At 36.7% G+C, this 23,351-nt stretch overlaps 1 protein-coding gene across 3 annotated transcripts in view; it reads right to left on the bottom strand.

Moving 5' to 3' along the window:
* LOC145978334 (uncharacterized) overlaps positions 1 to 23,351 on the bottom strand; it is a 278,099-nt gene that overhangs the window by 27,741 nt on the left and 227,007 nt on the right. For all 3 annotated transcript variants that reach the window (XM_083110912.1, XM_083110911.1, XM_083110913.1), the window contains 5 exons: positions 22,064 to 22,230; positions 17,257 to 17,414; positions 15,191 to 15,444; positions 11,207 to 11,381; positions 8,564 to 8,806 (listed from right to left, as the gene is read on the bottom strand). In XM_083110912.1, the coding sequence (XP_082967038.1) occupies positions 8,564 to 8,806; positions 11,207 to 11,381; positions 15,191 to 15,444; positions 17,257 to 17,414; positions 22,064 to 22,230 (997 nt within the window). The remainder of the gene's footprint in view (positions 1 to 8,563; positions 8,807 to 11,206; positions 11,382 to 15,190; positions 15,445 to 17,256; positions 17,415 to 22,063; positions 22,231 to 23,351) is intronic.

Here is a 23,351-nt window from a genome sequence, read left to right as displayed (position 1 = left end):
TTTATAAAAAAAATCACAATCATAGGAAAATTATAGTAAAATTTACTAATATATGTATTAATCCCAAAAATTGCAACAAAAAAGTGGGAAATGCCAATAAGCACTTACTGTAGTAGATTTCTAGTTGAAAATAGTTCAAAACATGCCCTAGAGTATTTAATGTACAATTTCTACTGTAACTCAGTATACCAAATTGTAGTAAAGTTTGTTCAGAACAAATTCAAAATTTCTTGCTTATCCTTTTCTACTTTTTTCAAGAACATATTTCTAGGGTACCTCCACAAAAATATTGATTTATCTAGAAAAACAGTAAATTTCCCTGATATTTTCACGACTTCTTCAGGAAAAGAAAATTCCCTGACTTTTCCAGGACTTCCGAGTTTTCCAGATAGGTAGACACTCGAGTACTGCATTGGACCACTTTCGCTCGAAAATACTTGCTAGAATCTCCAACGCTTGAATATATCAAATATCAATTCAATGTGACTATAATCGTACAAATATATGTGTAAAAATTCGTCCTGGTAGTTTCAGCCCATAATCACGTATTCATTTTCATATATTGCTATGTATTGTTAAGATAGACTTAATTGCATTTTAACATGGAGATGATGAGTATGTTCACTTTGGTCTCAATTTCCCTGCATCTTTCACTTCATTATCTACATATACTACTACTATAGACAAGTTATGGTTATACGGGAATGAGCATGTACCGATCGTTTGCCTGTTCGAGCAAAGAAACGGTCAATTTGTAAGCCATCCAGCGTCAACCGTGTGAACTACTAGACAATTGAGCAAAAAGGCCTCGTTTCAGCACTATAGTAGACACCCTGAGTAAAGTTTAATATGCCAACATCTATTCTGGTTCTGATTCAATACACATAAGATATTTATGAAAAAATATAAATACGCTGACCAAGGCAGTAATTTATTTTATTAAAAACATAAACTAAACGTAACGTTTCAACCTTCTAGCAAGGTCTTCATCAGACTCTGTATCAAGTACAAAAGTAACAAGATACACAAAAAGGGCATTATATATACACAAACTTTACTCCCTCCAGACTATTAGAAAGTTGTAAGGAACTTTCTAGCAGGTGGCTTTCACTTTCAAACTGTACTTTCACCTAAAAGGCTAAACATAATTACTTTCATATAGAATGTGAAGAGATATTCATATAGAATATCTCATGCTCTTTTTCCTTCATTTTTCTCCCTTCTCCTCTCCTCTTTCTCTCTTGTCCTTTCCACTCTTTCTTCCATTCTTTGTTTAACTTCAGTCCCCCAATCCAGTTCATTGTGTCTTCTTCACCTTTCTTCTCTATTTCCTTGGCTTCCTTCCATTTTCTCACTAGCATTCTCTTCTCCCTTCCTATCTGCTTAGCCTCATCCCACTCTATGTCATGTCCTGTTTCTCTTGTGTGTTTAAATATCGCATTTCTCTCTCTCTTAAGTCGTACATCATCCCTATGTTGTTTCAACCTATCTTTTAGTCTCTTTTTTGTTTCTCCTATGTACACACTCTGACATTCTTTACATTTTACTTCGTAGATAATCCCTTCCTCTTCCTCTTCTCTGTTTTCCTTTTTCTTGTTTGCATTCTTCGCTATTCCTAAGATGCTTCTTCCTCCCTTCCTGTAAGTTTTAATGCCCGCTTTCCTAAGCACTTTGCATATCCTTTCCATGGTCTTCCCCATACTCCTTATTCCAAACCTTCTCTCTTTTTCTTTCCCTTCCAATTCTTCCCTTCCTCTTTTCTTCCTTCTTCTGTTTATGTCTAGTCTATCCTGCTTCTCATAGCCATTCTTTTCCAGCTGTTTCCATAGGCTATTTATTTTGCCTTTCTTTTTCACATTCCTTCGTGCATATTTTCGTTATTCTGTCCTCCATATTCTTTATGAAATTTATTTTTGTCACCACACTTACATCACTTCTTTTGTGGCAGAAAACCCCTGCTGCACACTTCTTCTGATGCCAAGCGGTTTCAATTTCTTCTCCTCTCTTCCTTTTCATCAATATATCAAGGTAGCTTAACTTGCCTTCTTCTTCTATTTCAAGTTCCAATAAAATCCCTCTTTCTGCATCTTGTATTTCTTTTGCAAAAATGTCAAGCTGCCTCTTTGTTCCCTTCCATATGCCAAAACAATCGTCCACATATCTGCAAAACAGAATTATTTTGTCACCTCCTTTTTCTATCACTTTCTTTTCCCATTCATTCATAACCAATTCAGCCAATGCTGGGCTTAGGCTAGAACCTATATTCAGTCCTTCACTCATTAACATTATTTTATCTCCCATTATACTGTAACCATTATTCCAAATGGTTTCCAGCGCCTTCACTACCCTTTCACTATCGCATTCTCCTATAATTTCCTTTCCCATTCTCTTTTTAATAATGTCCAAAACGTGTCCCCTCTTGATGCTTGGGAACATACTTTTTACATCTAAGCTAAACATTGTCATCTTCATCTCATTTAATTTAAGTCCTTTTATGAGGTCTACTACTTGCTCACTGTTCTTAACTGCTCTGCTTTCTTGCTGTGTTACTAACACTTCAATAACTTTCTTTAATTTCTTTTCCAAGGATTCCAAAATATTGTTTCTGCAATTCATTACTGGTCTTAACTTTATCTCCTCTTTGTGTTCTTAACTTTATCTCCTCTTTGTGTATCTTTGGAAAGCCTTTCAAACTTGGTAGTCTTTCTGTCTCCTTTATGCATTTCTTGAATCCACTCCTCCTACAGTCTTGTATGACCCTTTCTTTTATTGTTTGTTCTTCTTCTGTTCCACAAATATCCTCATATCCGTTTTCTTTTAGGTCTTCAAACTTCCTCTCGTACCATTCTCTTTCCATCACCACAATTGCTCCTCCTTTATCTGCCTGCTCTATCACCACATCATTTCTTTTCTTGATTTTCTTCATCCCTTCCCTTTCTTTCTGACTTAAATTATCTACTTTTCTTTGTTTTCCCATTTCTTTCTTCAGTATGGCGGCTGTTCTTCTTCTAATCCTGTCTCTAGCTGGTTCTTCTTTTATGTGGAGTACTGCTTCTTCAATGTCATATATAACTTCCTCATAATCTACATTTCTTTCTTTAACTTTGAAACCTCTACCTAGTTTTAAAAAAGCTTCCTCTTCTTTTGATAGGTCTACGTTCCCTATTACCACAACTCTTCTTCTGGTATCCTCTTCTTCTTCCTCTTCTCCCCTTTCTTCTTTCCATCCTAGTCCCTCTCCTTTCTTCTTCAACTTTATTTTTAGTTTATGTTTTTAATAAAATAAATTACTGCCTTGGTCAGCATATTTATATTTTTTCATAATCATGGAAACAAGGCTTAATGGTGTTATAAGATATTTATAATTCCTCCAATATAGCAGGAGACATTAAAAAAAAACAACGTGAAAAGGTAGGTATAAATTTATGTCATGAGCATGGTTGAATTAATTTCTTTTGCAAAAACTTCGACAATTGTTTTCAGTGACTTACTGTCACCACTGTGGATTGACATTGAATAAATTGTATAACAATCCACATTTAATGAAGTAGATGACCAAATTTTCCCATGCTGTGATTTGATTTCAAATGGTTTGTTAGATGCCACCTGTGTTATACGTAGGAACGGGAAGTTTTCGTTTTAACAATAACACCGAAAAATTGAGGAAAGCAGAATAAAGTGTTTAAAATGTATTTGGGTAGGTTAAGGAGGCAGGTTTTTGGTGTTTCGGAAATGCGAATTTGGCAATTATTCAGAATAATACCGAATTTTCCGCTTTAACCCAAAAAATGCAGTGAAATATGCAATATAAACTGGGAATAACATTTCTTCTGTTGTAAAAGAACTTCCTAAAGCACTAATAGAACTGTCATTTCTGGTGTAGCTGATGAAAGTTCGAATCCAAAGGAATTCGCTGGGGGATAGAAGGGAAGTTTCGTAGGAACAGGAACATTTTCAGGGAGAAGCATCTGTTGTGTTGCAGGGGAGAGGGTTAGGGGGCGTGTATTTGTGTGTACACAAAACGATATTTTGAGGTCACAGTGGGATTTTTTAGCATTGTTAGGGAAATGTGATGTGTATGACTGGGTTCAAAGATTTCGGCAATATCATTCAATAAACATTTCATATTTTGTGGCTGATGAGTTGAAATAGTTTTCCAAATGGAAGAAATTTGGCCATTTCCCACAAAAGTAAGTCATAAATTTATTCTCTTTGTCATTAAAAGTAAAATTTGTCTCAATTTTCCAGAGCTAAAACGATATGAAAATATTAAGCATAGAGGGAACAGTAAAAATGCATGTAAAAATAACACAGATTTTAATTTAATAACAACGAATTTTGACCTAAACAGCAAAAAATAATACCGAATTGCAGTAAAAAATAACATCGAAATTTAGGGGAAAATAAACTAGTTATTTGTTGATATTATTTCATTATTGGTTTGTAATTTACCTTGAAATTGGTTAGCATGCTTGGTGAGACTGTCCGTGATCGGTATTTAGCACTTGGCTGTTGTGAACAATAGGCAATTAATGTAATTTCTCGCAAAAGACGAACAGATTTATTATATATTTGTGTAAGAAGTGAATACATAGTTTTATTTTTCCAACTCTACCGTGTATGATGATATAAACCAGAATGCTTGCAAAACACCACATGTAGTACAAAAGAATGTGCTGCTCATAATATTAAACAATGAATAAAATTCCTTGACTTTTGTGTTATCCATGTACTGTAATCTCCAGATCATTCTGTAAAGTTTGAACTTACATTAATTTAGTTTATACTAAGGACAGACCAATATGAAGTTCTTCCAAATGCCAATTAAGGTACAAACATAAACTTTTCAAATAACCGATTCAACATAAAATTGCAATTGCTCCTTGAAGAATTTATTGATTAACTGGTACAGTCACGGACACTTCTGGTACAGCGCCTTGAATAACGTAGTGTGGAAAACGAACCAAGAAACTGGTTTCCGCGACTGATGAGAACATAGATGGCAGTGCGATCAGAATCGGTGCTAATTTTCTTATGAAAGTAATGTGGCTTTGTTATTATTTGGAATATATTATGTAGATTTGTTTGTCTTGAAAGGCGGTACATGAATTGATGGAAACAGTTATATTTGTGGAGTGATTTGTAGTCACGAAATGGCATTAATTTGGAAAGAAAAGTAAAATAAAATTAATAAATAAATAGCATGCGTGCGTAACACAAGAAGAAACATCGCAATGTGATTCCGGACGTCAGGTCTTGGACTGTGTATTAGAGTTTATTTTTCTATGTTATTAGAATATATATAGTATCCTGAGAGATATTTCATACCGAGGTGACAAACCACAAGTGTCGCTTGAAAGCGAGCAGTCGGTAATGAATGCAGCCTTTCGAACTGTAGGGACACAAGCTCTGACTGCACTGTTTCCTCAAGGAGATTTTAGACCAAAGCGACATATGACAAACGATACAAGGATTTCACACCAAAGCGACACGAGTCCTTCAGTTCAAGGCAACTTTCATACCGAAGCAACACACGTTGCTTGGAAAGGAGCCAATCAAGAGCAACATTTCACATCGTAGCGGCATGATGGGAAGCACAGGCCAGCATTCGGTTGGTGAAATCCTCAAGCGATAAGTGTCGCGTGCCGCTTGTCACTTTGCTGCGCAATCTTACTAAAGCAAGACACTCATTGCATCTCGTATGAGCGAACAACAAACCACGGTAACATGTTGCAAGCTATTGAGGAAATGGCTCAGTTTGAGCGACGCACAAGCGACAAAGCGACACGTGTGGCTTATCGTGTCACCTAGATCTGTTGTTGTAATGTGCGGTTTATTGTGTCACCTATCTGTTGTTCGCAAGCAACGCTTGCTAATAGACTGAAGGCACCATGTCGCTTGTCACTTAGTTGGGAACTCCCCCTGTAGCACGTCGCTTCGGTCTCAGCACCCTTCCTTTAAGGAGCTTTCCGACTGAAGTAACAAGTAGCATGCGAATACGCCATATGAACATGTTGTTTGCTGTTTGGACCCTCATGTGCAATGAATGCTATTTTACAGTCTGGAAGTGTGTGTCACTAGTGTGACAGTGTGAACATCCCGTGTCGCTTCTCCCATTGGTTTGAAAGTTTCCTTACACTCATGTCGATGCCACTAAGAAAGTTTTGTGAGGTTCCCCTTGTCGTTTCAAGCAACCATCATTATCATCATTGCCGCGATTAGTTTAAAGCAGAAGAAAAGAGACAGTAAGAGGGGAATGGTTTTTTGGGATGCTTGTTTATATTATGTTGCTTTAAAGTTGGTTTTACAAAAGGTTAACTTTAAATATATAATATATCAAAAACAGCAAAAACAAAAGAGAACCACGCTGTACGCGGCCACACGCAGACCCTATTCCACGTGTGGTGTTCCGTATAGTAACAGATATCCCCTGAGATATCTGTTAAGCAACAGACGAACTTTAGCCTAACTTTAATAATCGGTAACTAGAGGAGGGCTTAATAGGCTTATGATTCACTAAAATGATAGAAGGTCAGACACCTTTAAACGACATATTTATTCATTGAAAAGAACACCGCTTGTGGCGTAGCTGCCACCAAACATGAGCATTTCACTGTACATGACACAAAAAAGATATACAAAAGATTTTGTACTTACATATCAGCCGTTTTCACACTATATCAATCATACCTGGGGCCGTACACACACTATTTCACTCTTTATTGCCACATCCCGACACATGGACAATTTTGGGGTACACCACACTAAGAATTTAATATTATGTGCTTCCTTGGTGTAGCAAAGGCTTTGGGGGAGTGATAAATAAGTTTTCCTGGCTTTTCTTGGATGGATGGCTAAGAACAACTTGGATATTCTCTGATATCCTATGGATGCTTCTATGGCGTCAGTTCTGCCGACCATGTGGTCTGGATTTCCACATGGGATGAGGGACACAAAACTCGCTATTTTGCTGAATTTTCACTGGGATCCTTAAATGCACTTGTGGACACAATATCCCACTTGGTCACACACACTTAGGCCTGTGTTTACTGTAACAGGACCTTAGATCCCTGTTCCCTTCATGTAACCTTTGTTGCTGGCACAGGTGGCCATTCACACACTGGATTTTACCAGCAACTTCCAGGTGACCTGCTCTCAGGTGGGTCTGTAATACAAGTGAGCTTGAATAGCAAGCTCAGAACACAATAGGCCATCTGAAAGTCTCCTCTGTGACGTCACAGCCTTGAAGGCTTCTCATTGGCCAGCTGGAGTCCTTTGAGATCTTTCATTGTCTGTAGGAGAAGTGCCACTTTCTCCCACCAGATGGCAGAGTTATCATTTGCTTAAAAAGTATAAACAAAAGTGTTTCTTCAGCTTTTCTGGCTTAGTTATGCCAGATAATTGCAAATGAGTTTACTTTTAATAAATTAGGCATTATTTTACCTATGGGTGAGCGTTATCTCTGATTTTCAGTAAAGAATAAAAGATTTAGTAAACATGTGATTTGGAGCACATGGTTTTTGTTCTCCAAAATGGCTGCTGTTAGCCTAACAATGGTTGGTTCTTTATAAATAAAGCATTTCTACCCCTTCCATGAGTGACAACTGGTTGGTAAACATGACCCATGATTCTAATTGGGGGTGGGGGGTATACGTTTCTGGGAAAAAAGCTCTCACAAGCTTTCCCTGATGCCAACCTAATGGCCCTTGTACTTAGGTTGGCCTGTGGTTATTTGTGTGTGGGCATGTATGCCCAATGCTGATTGGTCATAACAGTAAATATCAAAAATACAAATGCTTCAGTGTGTATATCTTTAAAAGAAATGATGATGATAATAATAATAATGAACCTAATTCATACACAAAAATTTAGTTGCCAAGAGCATTCCACGCGTATTTTTTTCTCCCGTATTATTAACGAAAGTATGACGATAACAGGACGTGGTCAACCGTCTAGAATGTTCGTTAATATCTTTGTTACCACTGTACCAAATATCATAGCAATTATCACATTCATAGAAATGCTTCATGTAAAAGAATCAGACGTTGCAGCGAAAACTCCATTTACTTCCATTATAAGCAGACGAATACCAAGCACCAGGTGCAACACCAGCGCCTCTAGCAGTATCATTTTCAAGTGGAACCAGCCAGAGAGTGCAGAACCGTGCCGTTTTCCACACTACGTTATTCAAGGCGCTGTACTTCTGGGTTGTAGCGATCCCACCGACTTACAATGGGATTCTTACAAACCAGAAATGTCCATGACTGTACAATGATGCCTATATCTTTAAGTATTTCTTTTTACGTACGGACACCTGTTTAGTAAAACAGTTTATAAATATTCAAAAATCCATATTCATAGCAATTACAGCAATCATATGTAATGTTACCAGACTTTTCTGGGCCAGTAGGAACCCTGTGATGTTTACAAGTAATTAGTTATAGCTACAGTTTATTGTCGTCATGACTCAGTAATCACATAAATTTTCAAAAATCAACCCCAACATACAGATCCTGAAAATACTGTGACCACAATGAATAAATAAATAAATCAGGGAACATACCTTGGGCATTCCAGACTGGATGCACTCAGCTAAAATATTGTCATTATCACCAGAAAATGAGCTATCATCAGATTCATCATGTCTGTGGGGTTTCTCGTCTTCCTTTCCCTCAACTATATCACTCTTCTTGTCTGGTAGAGACAGGACAGAGAGGTCAGAGTTGGAACCTGCATGCGAAATGTTGGCTGGTGTTCCCTCGGTGCAGTAGGTCATAACAGCATCTTCGCATACACCAGATGGTACCTGCCACGAGAGAAAAATAAGTTTTCGTTGCAAATAATTTCTTGGCAAGTGTCTGTGTTACGATACTCAAGTTGCCTGTAGCAATCAGCAAGAATGGTAAAATCTGATTTTTCAATCTCGCCAACAAGGATCCTCATCAGATAATGTTAGAAAATGATGTTCTTGAAAGATGGGGAGGATAGGGAACCTAACCTTTTATGATCTTCTTTACTTTCCCTAATGAAGATCCATGTTGGGAGGATTGAAATGTTGGATTTTATCATGCTTGTTGATTGATCCAAGTACATCTCTTGCTCCAATTTGACTTTTCTGCATATTTGTTCAAGCAACATTGGATGAAAAATGGGGTTTAACTTATAAGGAGGTAAGTATTGGGTTGATGCATAAGTTCATAGCGTTTGTGTTTGGTACGGCAACACTGCAGTGTTAGGAGCTTGTTTATCATTTAATGTTTATCAATTGCAGTAGCATTGTTGTGCTTGTGAATACGCATTGAATTTTACAGATTTGAACAATAAGTGTCCAGTGGGGGGGATTCTGAGTTTAACATAGGTGCAAAGGGAGCGGAGGTGGCTGGAAACATTTGTCCCTTGTACGGGGAGAATGCAAATGGGGAAAGCAGGGCAAGGAAATTATTTTGTCATTACAAAGAGGGCATTTTTGACTTAAGTGTTTCTTCATGTTCAGGAAGACCATCGGGCTTTAATGAAGACAGTTTAAACACTTTAATCCACGAGGATCCACATCAGTCGACTCGAGAATTAGCAAATGCGATGAACTGTGACCATTCAACTATCGTGCGACATTTGCATTTCATGGGTAAGGGTTCAGGATACCGCACGCTTTAAATGAAAACAACCAAATCAGCGAGTATGCCAGGAAGACAGCATCAAGTGCTGTGACAAAATATTGCACACCCACACCAGTGACGGATCCAGAAGTTGCAGTTGGGGGGGGGGGGGGAATTTCGGTAGGGATGTCCCCTCACCGAGAATAAATTCTAACATACTCTTGCACCGTTTTATGTAAACAATATATTGACAGAGTAAAAAAAAAGGAAGAAGCTGACTTCTATGTCACAGTATTGTATTGCAATTTTGCAAAAAAAAAATAAATAAATAAATAAATAAATAAATAAGATGTGAGAAGTAAAATGAATAACAAACAAACAAACAAAAACCTATAATCTCAAGGGGTCTCTAGTTCAATCCCCTTTCGAGAGAGAGAGCGTCTCACATCACAATTTGATTCAGTTTGAATTAGTCTTTTAAGAGCTGGGCAAAAAGTGGACTTTAAAAAGTATTCTGGAGCCTGTTAAACTTTGTGATAAAATACAGACCATTTGTCCTCAAAAATATGAGGTGTATAATAATATACCAGGAAGTTGGGAGGGGTAATCACCCCTATCACTAAAAATAGCTAAAAATAAAATGGGATTTCCATTTTTAAAAATAATAGGTTTGTGTTGAAAACCATATTTCCTTATGAGGCCCCTCATACTTTTATATCTGCGAAAGCAATTTTTCAATATATATTGTTGTTCACAAAATATTTCGAGTGGTAATTTTAGGTGACTCTCCCTGTATATACATATGAAGGTATGACATACTGGAATGACAAAACAATATTTTTTAACAAACAACACATTTTGAAAGTCAAATTTTCCCTCCAAAAATTATTATGCAATGTAACTTATGAAAGAGGTATTACTCTTCAACCACCATTTTTTGCTGATTTGTTTTATATTTACATGCAATGTGCAACAATTAGGGGTCCAGCGGGAGATACCGAATTTTCAAAATTACATCAAAAATAAGATTTTTTAAAATTTAGTTACACATTTTCCAATTTTATTTTCTTTCTTTTCAAACTTGGGAGACTATGAATACATCTCCTCAAAGTGTGGTCTTTGTTGTGCTTTCCTGCAAATTTGTTGCATCCAATGTCCATACGGCTGATTCTAAGTGATTTTCCACAATTTTTTCCCCCATAAATTGGTAACACTGCTTTTCTCCACATTTTTTCATTCACTTTGTCACTTTTTTGTGGTGGCCAGGGCCATATCGAATATGAATTTTGGTGTAAAATTTCAATTTTATTCTTCATCTTTCCGTAACCTTCATTATTGGGAGGTACAAGATATAATTTTCACCTCCGCTCAGAGTCCTGTCATTCCAGAAAAGAAAAAAAAAAGATTTAATCTCTCTATAATAATTGATTCTCTTGCTACATTTTTTTTAGCAAGTTTGATACGCATACATCTGAAAACTTCTCACAGAAGAGGCTAACATGCTGGGGAAGCTCCAATATCTAAAGGTTAATGATTCCACAACAAAGCAATTTGTTCCTGAATAAAGTTCGTGAATCTTTATTTTTTACATTCCTCATATAAGATCTCACCTCTACTTCTGGCACAGGCTTGTTCTGCAATGGCTGCTGGGAAGTTAACTGTGGCCGTCCACCCCTCACACTAGTTTTAACCGGTATGCCACTAGGACGTCCCCGTGTGCTTGGTGACGCAAACCTACTCACTCTTGTTGGAAGCCTGCTGTTGTTGTACTGCCTCTGCCTATTTCTGGAATAAAAGGATCATTAATTCAGACAGTAGCGAAGCGTAGTCTTACGAAGGAGGCAAGCAATGTTTCAGTACAACAAAACATGTAGTACAATGGCACGCCAAGAGGGGGATTAAAGGTTTATAGCCTCATTGGCCCGGTCGCTGGATTTGTCAAAATATCATAATAAAGTGACGGTTCTAAAAATAAACCATATGATCCTCAAACGTCACATTTACTTTCGAAATTCCAGGTAACGTTATTCGTATGGTAGTAAACGTCTTACATATGCGAACTTTCCGCATACGACTAAAGGGGTACGTAATTTCTTATTTATTTATTAGTACTTTTATTTGTTAATTATTTTTTAATGTGGGCAAACGGTGACCAAACGGATTTAGGTAAAATAACTCATTTATTTAATTTACACTGCGTGATTGTAATTTAGGATTTGTGGGCACCCTAAAAATCGCATTCGGAGTCAAACATGAAAATAAAAAGTTAAACACAAACTTTAAAAATTTCATTTCAAACCAAAGAAACACATGCATAGACGATGTACTCACCACAATAAATTCCAAACTCCTTTACATATATAGGAAATTTCCCGCTATCGAACAATTCAACAAATCTTAGGTCCTCAAGGTTCTCAAAACGTGAAGACACTCCCACGCTCTTTCCACAACTGGAAAGCATCCACGCAAGATCACTTTGGAAATCTCTGAAACGGCCGAAAGTGATACCAACCTATTTCCTTAATTTTATTCATCATGGGAAGGAAGGATATATCAGTTTGGAGATAGAAATTAAGCGATGGAATCAGAATCATTACAGCAGAAAGAGTATATACATAATATTTAAGTAATAAAGTGAAATACAGAGGCGTATCCGGGGCCGGGGGAGGGTTGGCCCCCCATTTGGCCCAGTATTCCTATGGAAAGGAAAGTCAAAGGCAGGTAAAGATGACAAAATGAGGAGACTACTACAAAAAATCCTGGGAGCACCACTTGTGTCATAATAATAAAACTTAAAACATGTTCTTGTGTTCATAATATGTACAATGTATACGATTTAATTGTGCTGTGTAAATATCAGTAGAGAATTCGTTTTAGATAGCTTTATTTTCACCCCAAGTTTTATTCAAAAGCAGTCAATTTATTGAATGTGGTTGTAAAATTTGTGAAACAGCTCACTTGAATTACTGTGTAAATAATTTGGCAGTTGCAAACACTGGTGCGGTCAACACTTTTGACGTAATTTGAGCTGGACCGAGCTGGACACAGGGTGCAGACCAAGGTCCGTCGAATCTTCCCTCCCTCCCTGGGGAAACTCTTCACGGGGGTGCAGACATTTCACTTACTGGAAACACAAACCCCCGCCCTTTACCATCTCGCCCGAACTCCCAATATCCATTTTTTTTACGCGTTTTACAATTCGCGAAATCTAAAATAAATTGTAATATAAAATGATATATATATATATATGGAATTTAGAACAATGATAATAACTTATTTTAGTTATTTTATGACTAAGAATTATTTTTATATTCGCGATCTTGTTTACGTGTTCATGAAGACAAATATTCTTTACTCGTAGTTTTTGGTGGCAATATATCCTTCTGCTTTCGGTTGAGCTCGGCTATTTTCGGGAATAACGCAAGCTCAGCAAGCAGAGCTTTTGGTGTAAGCGTTGTGGACGGGTTCCACTCGAATTTCATGCTTCGCCATGTGACTCCTTCGGGTGCGTTATTTTCCCGCAGAGCAGCCGCAAGCATTGAGGCTGGTGCTTGCTACAGAGCTGCTGAGGGAGTTTGCGGCCGTAATTTTTCGCGAAATCGAGTGCGATGGAAACGAAATAAGGCTAAAACATTAAGTACATTAAATGATATTCGAATAATGCAAGCAGTGCTTGCATTGCTTGTACTATATCTTCGCCTCTGAATTCAGACTAATATCATCATAACAGTTGGGCTGAAAAGTTCGTAGGCTGACTCATAGATGACATTACTAGAATTAAATCCATGTGATTTTTACTTAGTACTAACCTTCAAAAGATACGTGTATAAATTTCACAGCTGCCGGATAATTAGTTCGTGAGATATAGCATTGTGAGTGAAGCAGCTTTTGTTATTGTGAAAAAATGGATAAAAAAGAATTTTGTGTGTTAATAGAGCATTGCTTTTTGGCGAAAAAAAATACTTTTGAAGCCAAGGCTTGGCTTGATAAACATTATTCGGACTCTGCACCAGGAAAATCAACCGTTGAGAAGTGGTTTGCTAAATTTAAACGAGGCGAAATGAGCATCGAAGACGATGCACGCAGTGGACGCCCCAAAGAGGCTGTTACAGACGAAAACATCAAAAAAGTCCACAAAATAATTTTAAATGATCGTAAAGTGAAGTTGATCGAGATAGCTGAGATTATTACATAGCGTTGTTGGAGCGTTTAAAGGATGAAATCACGAAAAAACGGCCCCATTTGAAGAAGAAAAAAGTGCTGTTTCATCAAGACAATGCACCGTGTCACAAATCAATGAAAACGATGGCAAAATTATATGAATTAGACTACGAATTGCTTCCCCATCCACCATATTCTCCAGATCTGGCCCCCAGTGACTTTTTCCTGTTTGCAGACCTTAAAAGAATGCTCGCTGGAAAGAAATTTAGCACTGATGAAGAGGTAATCGCCGAAACTGAGGCCTATTTTGAGGCTAAAGAGAAATCGTACTATAAAAATGGCATCGAAAAATTGTATGACCGCTATAATCGTTGTATCGCCCTCAAAGGCAACTATATTGAATAATAAAATCGAATTTTGTCAAAAAAATATTTTTTACTATGAGAGCCTACGAACTTTTCAGCCCAACTGTTATAATATTTGATATTCTATATATTCGAGTGAATCACGCTCAAACGTGGGAGATTCGATTGAGTTTGAGCGAGTGAAAGTGGTTCAATGCAGTACTCAAGTAGACAGCATAGCAACTGCAATAGGATGTTTGTACTCATGGGTTTGTCCTACAGCACAATGCATGAATTTCTGAATGGTGTGCACACAGTGGCAGCAAATATTTCACGAATGATGATGTGAAATGAAACTGTGTCTGAGACAGCAGCCCAAATACTTTCATACAGCGATTTTCGGGGATATATAAAGCAATGGGATAAGTGTATCAATGTTGGTGAAGATTATATTGAAAAATAAAAATAGTTTTCAAGTCAGTAACTCACTTGGTATATTTTTTTTAAAAAATGATTGTGACTTACTGACTTACCCTAGTATTTAACAAACATGGATGAATCAACAACAAATTTTTTGCTGATGCCAATTAAGTACTGATATCAATATTCTACCAATCTGATAAAACTGCAAAAGTTTCTTGGGAAACATGAATGGTTCATTAACTTTATAAACATGTAATAAGTAAATGAAGTAGGCTTTGCTTTTTAAAAAATACTGCTTACTTAGGCATTTACAAAACCAGAACACATGCATTACACACTTATATTAATAAAAATAATAACAAATGGAAGAATTTCACACTAAATTATAGGCTATTTCTGGATATATCAGATTAGCAAAATTATACCAATAAACTGATACGTATATATAGGCAGATAATAAACGCCGACCTCCAAGGTGGAGTGGTTAGCACAGTGCACTATGATGCCAGGGGTTCAAGGTTTGAATACCAGCCTGGGCATTGTTATTCTCTGTGAGTGTCCTTTCATCAATTTCATCATATCATCACTCATCCACATTGGTCGCAAATGGTCAAAAGTGGTAGAAACATTATACCAAATAAAAAATCAAATCAGTGTTAACCTTACCTAGTATTCTGCATTCCAATATTTATGCAAGCAGCCAGCATGTCTTCATCATTTTCCTCTTCTCCTTCACTAACAGGAGGAAGCTCTGAATCGTCCACATGCAGATCCTCCCTCTTCTCCTTCTCTGTGTCTTGTTTCTCCATCCCCTCCTCATTTTCTTCTCTCTGGGTTATCTCCTGGTTAGACAACACAACCGATGAGTTGTCGTGCAAATCTCTCTCCCTCTCTCTGCTGGATGACTTTGCAACCACTTCCTATATAAACAAAGAAAGACCACGGAATGTAAAGAATGGAAATTATGTACAACATTCATGTTTCTGGGATTGCAAATGCAGTGAATCGCAACATATATGCTACGAAGTGATGCTTTCTTTTTTGGGCAAAACTGATATTTATTGTGTGATAGCTAGAGGCATTCATATTTCATTTTTGACGAAAACACGAAATGTGAAATAACACATTGAAATGTTAATTTTTCATGTTTCTTAATGGTATGAGGTGCATTTCCCTACCCTGTTTTGTCACGAAATGATGCGAAATAAACTGCAAAGTGCAAAATAGACTCTTAAACATGAAATGTACCGTTTATATACCAACGCTACACTTTCTGAAGTTCGAAATATCCTGTGAGTTATGCAATTTACGGAAAATGGATTAACTCTGCTGTATATATTTGAGAAGCAAAATGGACCCCTTTATACAGGAATAAACTTAATATTCTGTTAATGATTTAATGAGTTATTAGAAGGGATATGTTTATTTTGTGTAACAGTGCAGTTTTTAAATTAAATTTGGGATTATATTCATATTTTTATAACCAAAATGTCATTTTATATACCGCTTTTCACCGCTATAACAGCGAAATTTCATTTTATTTACCACTTTTGGACCCAAAATGGACTCTGTTTTTATACCGAAGTTTTGCTTTTTTATTTACCAAAATATGTGCCTCTAATGATAACCACTGCCACCATTCATTTGGGAACCCTCAGTTCCACTGCTTGAAATCATACTGCAAGCAGCTAGGTGCACTGCCGTAGCCAATACATTTGCTGAAATGTATGCAACTGTGGAGTAAGCATAGTTGCTGTATTGGGATCTAAATACGGTTTGCATGCACTAAATATTAACAAAAGATAGGTGTTCCATTACTGCTAATATCCAATGGCTGTAGATGAACTGGTTACAGGAGAACATCTAGTGGCTGACAACATAAACAATAAACTTACCAAGCAGTGGAGCTATGAGTTCACCAGTGGATACGTGGCAGTTGTTATCAAAATTAATTGAATAATAAAAATCAATTGCAAAGTTTACCACTTATTTTGGACAAACAGAATCCGTGACTTTTTCATGTTTTCCAGGCTATTCTAAAGAAATCTCTAGTCATTCTATGGTGTTTTAACATGCTATTAACAAAGTTTATCCATTCTGCAGTGTTTTAACATGCTATTAACAAAGTTTATCCATTCTGTGGTGTTTTAACATGCTATTAACAAAGTTTTAAATGTTAAACTGCTCTTGTTATCCAAGAGAATAAAGCTTATTCAACAATGGTGAACCTAAATGAAGAAAAATAAACTGTAAAAACATTTTTATATGAATTACATAAAACATTTTTATATGAATTACATCTCATATAACAAAGCTTGTTCAAGAAAAATTGGAATTTATATCATTCCCAAATCCTTGAAATTATGCAAAAACAAGAATCAGGAAAAGTGCTTCATGATTTTTGTGGAATTTACAAAATAGCCAAAATTCAGAAAAATATTGGCCAGGATCAGTGAACAAATTCCAACTGATACAGTGCTAACAAAAACCTGCAACAGATCAAAAATGCAAAACAAAATGAATGTTTTCTGGTTCTGTTTATCATCATCTTCAAGGCACCCACCCCACTTCTGTATATGAATTATGCATTTACTTTCATAAAAATACAGCAAAACTGAAGAAAAAAAATGCACCAAATTGAAGCTTGTTAATAGATGTGACAAGCTGACATGCTTATTTTTACAGATACTGACTGATTGGTACCTATTAATCTGCCTCATCTCTATATTTACCTTTAATAAAGCATCATTGGATATTTTGGGTTCGTCATCTATGGTGAGGGAACTCAAACTGGTCGCAGTGGAAAATTCGACAGGTGTATTTTCTTCTTTAAATGATGCAACATCATCCTCAAAAACACTCGATTTGGGTACATTTGGCTTGCCTGGAACTGGGAAGAAATAAATACTGTTAAAAATATATATCGATTATGGACAACAAATAATGCTCATTTACATAGTTCATAAATGAATGTTTGAGAGCCACTTATCAAATGTGTGAAGAGAGGAGCATAAGAAATTCAGTGAAATTTTTGGATTTACAAATGTATTTTAACATAAAAGAAGTAAGAATATCAACATCAAAATATGGTTTAACACTGCATTGTTTTGATGAAGGAATAACATTTGAATTTAAAGCAGTTTTCTTTTCAATACAATAAATGGTAACTGACAAATTCGCTACGTAAAATTTAGTAGTCAGTACAGCAGTTCTTAAACCCAAATTTAAGCTTATGAATTACGGAAATCACTTGATATAACACTATATACAGTGGAGCCTCGATTATACGCTCTTCGATGAATGAGGATGAAAAAACTTAAAATGCGGGAAAATTTTGTAACATACTCCTTTACAGGCACCATGAAGATTGAATGTGTAATGCAGGAAAATGTAATATCCAGGAACATAAAATCGAGGTTCCATTGTACCTATAATTTGACACCTTTAGCAAAAGAATGAGATTGTAAAAGATTTTCAACAAAACAAGCCTAACTTTCTCAGGCTTCCTACTCAATTTGCCAAACCGATTTCAATGGCTTTCATGGTTTTCCAAACATTTTGATATACACTTCCAGGCTATTCTGGAGTTTTCTAACTCACTATAGCTCAGTTTATACTCCTCGTCCTGATTCCAACCTCCTCACTTTACTTCAAAGAAAGTTCCGAAAGATCAGTTTTCCCCCTAACAACCACATGTCAAGTCAATGTGGAGTCCAATAAATCGTCCCTTGAAACCTTTCCCATCAATAGCGTTCGTCCAAGAAATGACAGCTCTCGTCAAGTCCACGTGGACTAAATGATCTGTTGCTAATTCCGTTTCTTTAGAGATTTTTGAACGCGAAGTTGCGGTTGCGTTATCTTTGCTAGGTTGTGTTATCGTATTGTGCTACTTTTTTATACAATATAAAGACCTTGGGAGTGTAACCTGGCAGTGAATGAATGGATGTCTAAACACTGCAGGCAAAAGTGAAAACATCGCTTCACAGAAAAACAGGTGATGGCTCGAAAACAGATATGGTTCCGGTCAGCTTCCTCTGGGGTTGTGTCAAAGATGCCGAACTGCTACTACGTTTAGGACTTCAGCTTTACTGTATATTTTTAGAATGGATATATGAAAGCACTGGTTCCAGATGCAAGAGACACCACTTTTAAAGGCATTTCTTTTCCAATACAAAACACTTGTTCTAGTAAGCTGGTGTTTACAAATATCCCTCACTTTTCCAGGTTTTTGAGAATATTTATGAAATTCCCTGGCTTTTCCACTGATTGCCAGAATTCCTCAATTCTTCCAGATTTCTGGATCAGTGTATTATGAACCTCCCTTATGTCCCTACTGGACTGATTCATTTGTTTTATTTTACCTCACTTTTCTGCCACTTCTGGCTAATCACACAAACATAAGGATGAAAGGCGATAAGATGGAATTGGTGAAAGGACAATCACAAACACATATGGACAGGAAAAGACCCCACAGGGGATAGCACTGGCTTAGTCCATACAACAGCCTGCTCCTACTCGAAAACTAGTTGGAAGGAAATGGTTAGAAATGAAGTGCAGAATTTGCAAATACAGGGTCCGGCAATAAATATCTACCACTTTCAAAAGTTGGTATTCCCTACAGGCCTGCAGTAGGGATGAAACCCAGTATGCTAGGTAAGATAACGAGGGATGCCAGTTCTGTAGCAATGGAGTGTTGGATCCCTGAACAAAAAACACGGAAATATAATATAGATAAACTTAAAATACCACAAGTGAAACAACAGTTTACAATAGAACTCAAAAACTGATATGAATTACTACAAACAGATCAAATACAAGACCCAGAGGATGCTTGGGAGAGAATTGCTCAAGTACTAAAAACAACAATTGAAGAACTAATAGGTTAAAGGAAGGAATGGATTTCAGCTGATACATGGAAGAAAATAGAAGAAAGAAGAGGATTGAAACAAAGACTTAACAATGCCAGGACAAGATAACAAAAACAAGAAATAGCAAACTTATACAAACAAAAAGATCAAGATATTAAAAGAAGTGTACGACAGGATAAAAGAAAATTGGAAGATGAACTAGCAGATCAAGCAGAAGAGGCTGCAAACAGAAATAACTTAAAAGAACTATACAATGTACAAACAGAAATAACTTAAAAGAACTATACAATGTAACAAGACAATTAGCAAGGAAGAAAATTCAGCAGAACAAATCACTTAAAGATCTTAATGGGAAGTTACTTACATCAGACAAAGAGCAAATGGAAAGATGGAAACATTACTTCCAAGAATTATTAGAGAACATCAAGAAGGAAATCAAAATCTAGAAAAAAAAAAGGTAAAGTGTTCCCCTGTGCTTAGCACCATGCCATGAAGGCGTATAGGGGGTGTGGGGGTAACGCCCCACACTTTCTTGATCCGGTCGAAGTGGGGGTGATGTGATCAGCATCACGCCCCTGACCGCCTTTACCCCCCCAGGGTTTCCCCAAGGTACCCATGTCATTCGATGCTGGGTGGGCGCCGGGGCCGCTTCCATCGTTAGAAAAGTTCCCGGATTTGAACCGGCCGGGGATCGAACCCGGGACCTTTAGCATGGTAGTCAGACGCGTTACCGACTGAGCCACCGCGGCCACCTAGAAGCATCAGCATCAAAATCTAGAAGCATCAGCAATTGGTGAGAAGTATGAGATTAAAGGCTTGAAGAAAGTAAACACAAATACTCCTAACTTAGATGAGATTAAACTAGCAATTAAACAATTAAAGAAAGGTAAAGCTGCAGGCAAAAATGGAATACAACCGGATATTTTGTTGGCAGATATAGAAACTTCAGCAGCACTTTTATATCCCTTAATGTCCAAGTAGCAAGCAAGTGTCAAGTTATACACAACAACCAGCTATCGGAACCAACAACAAATTAAACTGAAGTAAGACAAGGATACGAGCATGTGTTAGCATGTTCCTATTAGTGATGGACTATGTAATGAGGAGAGCTTTGGGCAAAAAGAGAAGAGGAATACAATGGAAAATGACGAATAGACTAGAGGACCTCGAATTTGCCGATGATGTTTGCCTCCTTTCGCAGTCCTTCAAGGATATGGAAAACAAAATGAAATACATTGAAAGTAGTCGGATTAAAAATAAATGGGAAAAAAACAAAAGAAATGAGAACAAATGATACAAAAAAGCATAAATTAAAAATAGGTACCACAATTGACGAAGAAGTAGAAAAAATTTTAATATCTTGGAGCAACAATAACCAAAAATGGAGGAGCAGAAGAAGATGTCAAAAACAGAATAAGCAAAGCCAATATAGTTTTCATTCAACTGTATCCAATATGGAAAAGTAAACAAGTTGGATTAAAAACAAAGCTCAGGATATTTCAAACAAATGTTAAGTCAGTTTTACTATATGGCTGTGAAACTTGGAAGCAAACAAATAAAATAGAACACCAACTACAAACATTTGTGAATAGGTGCTTAAGGAGGATCATGAATATAAAGTGGCCTGATAAAATTGCAAATGAGAAACGTTGGGATATCACAAATCAGAAACCTATCATACAACAAATAAAGAAGAGGAAATGGCAATAGATCGGGCACACCCTGCGAAAACCGGATGGATCAATAGAAAAGGATGCTTTGGATTGGAACCCCCAGGGAGCACAACGGAGAGGATGGCCCAGATGTACATGGAGGTGCTGCAACAAGAGAAGACATGGTTGGAGGTCAAGAGTTTGGCAAAGAAGCGGACAAAATGGAAATGCTTCACGGAGGCCCTATGCTTTACTAGGAGCGATAGGAAATAAGTCAAGTAAGTCAAAGCCAATTTCACCCGCATTATCTGTAATGGATAATTTTGTTCATCGACTCCATGAGTGTACAACACAGAATGGTGGCTATCTACCTGTTGGATTTTCAAAAATTAAGACAAAGTGAACAGTTTAGTGTTATTGTTTTACAAATTGCATTATGTTATCTATTAACTACCAGCATCTTGCTATACATTTGCTGTATTGTGTTACTGTAGGAAATACATTAAAATGGTATATATATATATATATATATATATATATATATATATATATATATATATATCGGTAGGGATGGCAAAGAGTATATAGATCTTGCTCAAGATAGGGACAGATGGAAGGTCTATGTTGCTGCGGCCATGAACCTTCGGCTTTAAGAAGGCTAGAGAGTTAGTTAGTTGGTAGATATATATTGCCAGGCCCTATCATTGCAGTCTATGTTGTACCTAAGAAAATTAGTTTTGTTGGTACATGGAGGGACAACTTTTCTCTATATATTAATGTGTCACAGATTTCTTTCTTGTTAGTGATTTCACAATCTTTCTAATGGCTTGTTCATGGTGCTAGAAAGGTGGCAAAATCACTCGTGAACAATTTATGTGGAAGAAATGAGCAAAAGATCAGTCTGTGCAAGCATGTTCGGAAATAAATAATTCCCCAAAGTCAAAGAAATCCATGGTCCATAGATGCAATCTTATAAACCTATCTACAAAGTGCAAGAATGTATTACTATTGATGCATACCTGCATGCCTTGATGCTGGTATGGGTTGAGTTCTCACGGCTCTAGAGCTATCAGGCAACTGGTTTGTAAATTCCACTGGTGGCTTTGAGTGGCGAGGACTTGAAGGCACTGTTTGAGTTGGGGAATCTGGAAGTTCACTTGGAGACACTATTCCACTAGTACGACGGCTAAAAAAGATAATAGATTAAAATATATATATATATATATATATGCAACAGAAAAATGTTTCAATTTCAGTTACATTTTAAATTTGAACAATATACATGTTCTTATCTTTAAAAATTATAGTGCTGATAAAAGAGAACTGACAGCACATAAAAACGAATAAAAACATACATACCATCTCTAACCTTTCTCAGGGCATGTTTTACATCATGGCCACACCAGGATTTTTATGAGCCAAAGCAACAAAATATGTAGATAAATCTGTTTAAAAATTGAGTTAAATATGTAAAAATATTTCTAATACTTTTCAGTGGTTTCCTTCATTCCTGTGCATCTTTTTACATTCAACTGGATTTCAGGGGCCTCCCTAATGGCATAGTGCATCATTTCTAAAGGCATGCATATTTCGTTTTTGACAAAAACACGAAATGTGAAATAACATACTGTAATGCTCATTTTTCATGATTTCAAAAGGTGCTACTTGCATTTTTTGTACCATGTCTTGTCATGAAATGATACAAAATGACCTGAAAAATGCGAAATAAAGAATTAAACATGAAATTCAGAGTTCATTTATTGACATGACACTTTCTGAAATTTCAAGTATCCTGTGAATTATGCAAATCATGGAAAATTGATTAAATGACTCCATATATTCCTGTGCAAAGTTATTAATCTGATAACTACATAAATATACTATGAGAATGGAAATGTTTCTCTTGTGTAATAAGTGAAGTTTTGAAACAAAATGTAGTGTTTCATTCACTATTTTAACACCAAAATGTCAATCATCATACTACTTTTGAGAGCAAAATATGCCCAGTTCTTGTACTGAAATCTTGAGGTTTTATTCACCATAAATATGTGGTTATAGTCATCACCTAGTAATCAAGGTGACCAGGGTTAGATACCCGGTGGAGGCACATAGTTGTTCAGATCCCCCCCCCCCCCTTTAAACTGTAGCTCCAGTACAATCTGTAGTTGTGTATAAAGTCGACTCAAAATGATCGTCAACAAAACTTCAACTGGTTTTCTGGAAAATTCCATCAGGGAGACTGCCTCAACGTCCAGTCATTCCTAGAATCACCAGGGATTCTTTGAGAAATCTTACAGCACTTGTGAC

The sequence above is a fragment of the Lepisma saccharinum genome, chromosome 24 (genome assembly GCF_977018435.1).
Source record: "Lepisma saccharinum chromosome 24, izLepSacc3.1, whole genome shotgun sequence".
Taxonomy (NCBI): Eukaryota; Metazoa; Arthropoda; class Insecta; order Zygentoma; family Lepismatidae; genus Lepisma; species Lepisma saccharinum.
This window is presented reverse-complemented; position numbering and strand designations above follow the sequence as displayed.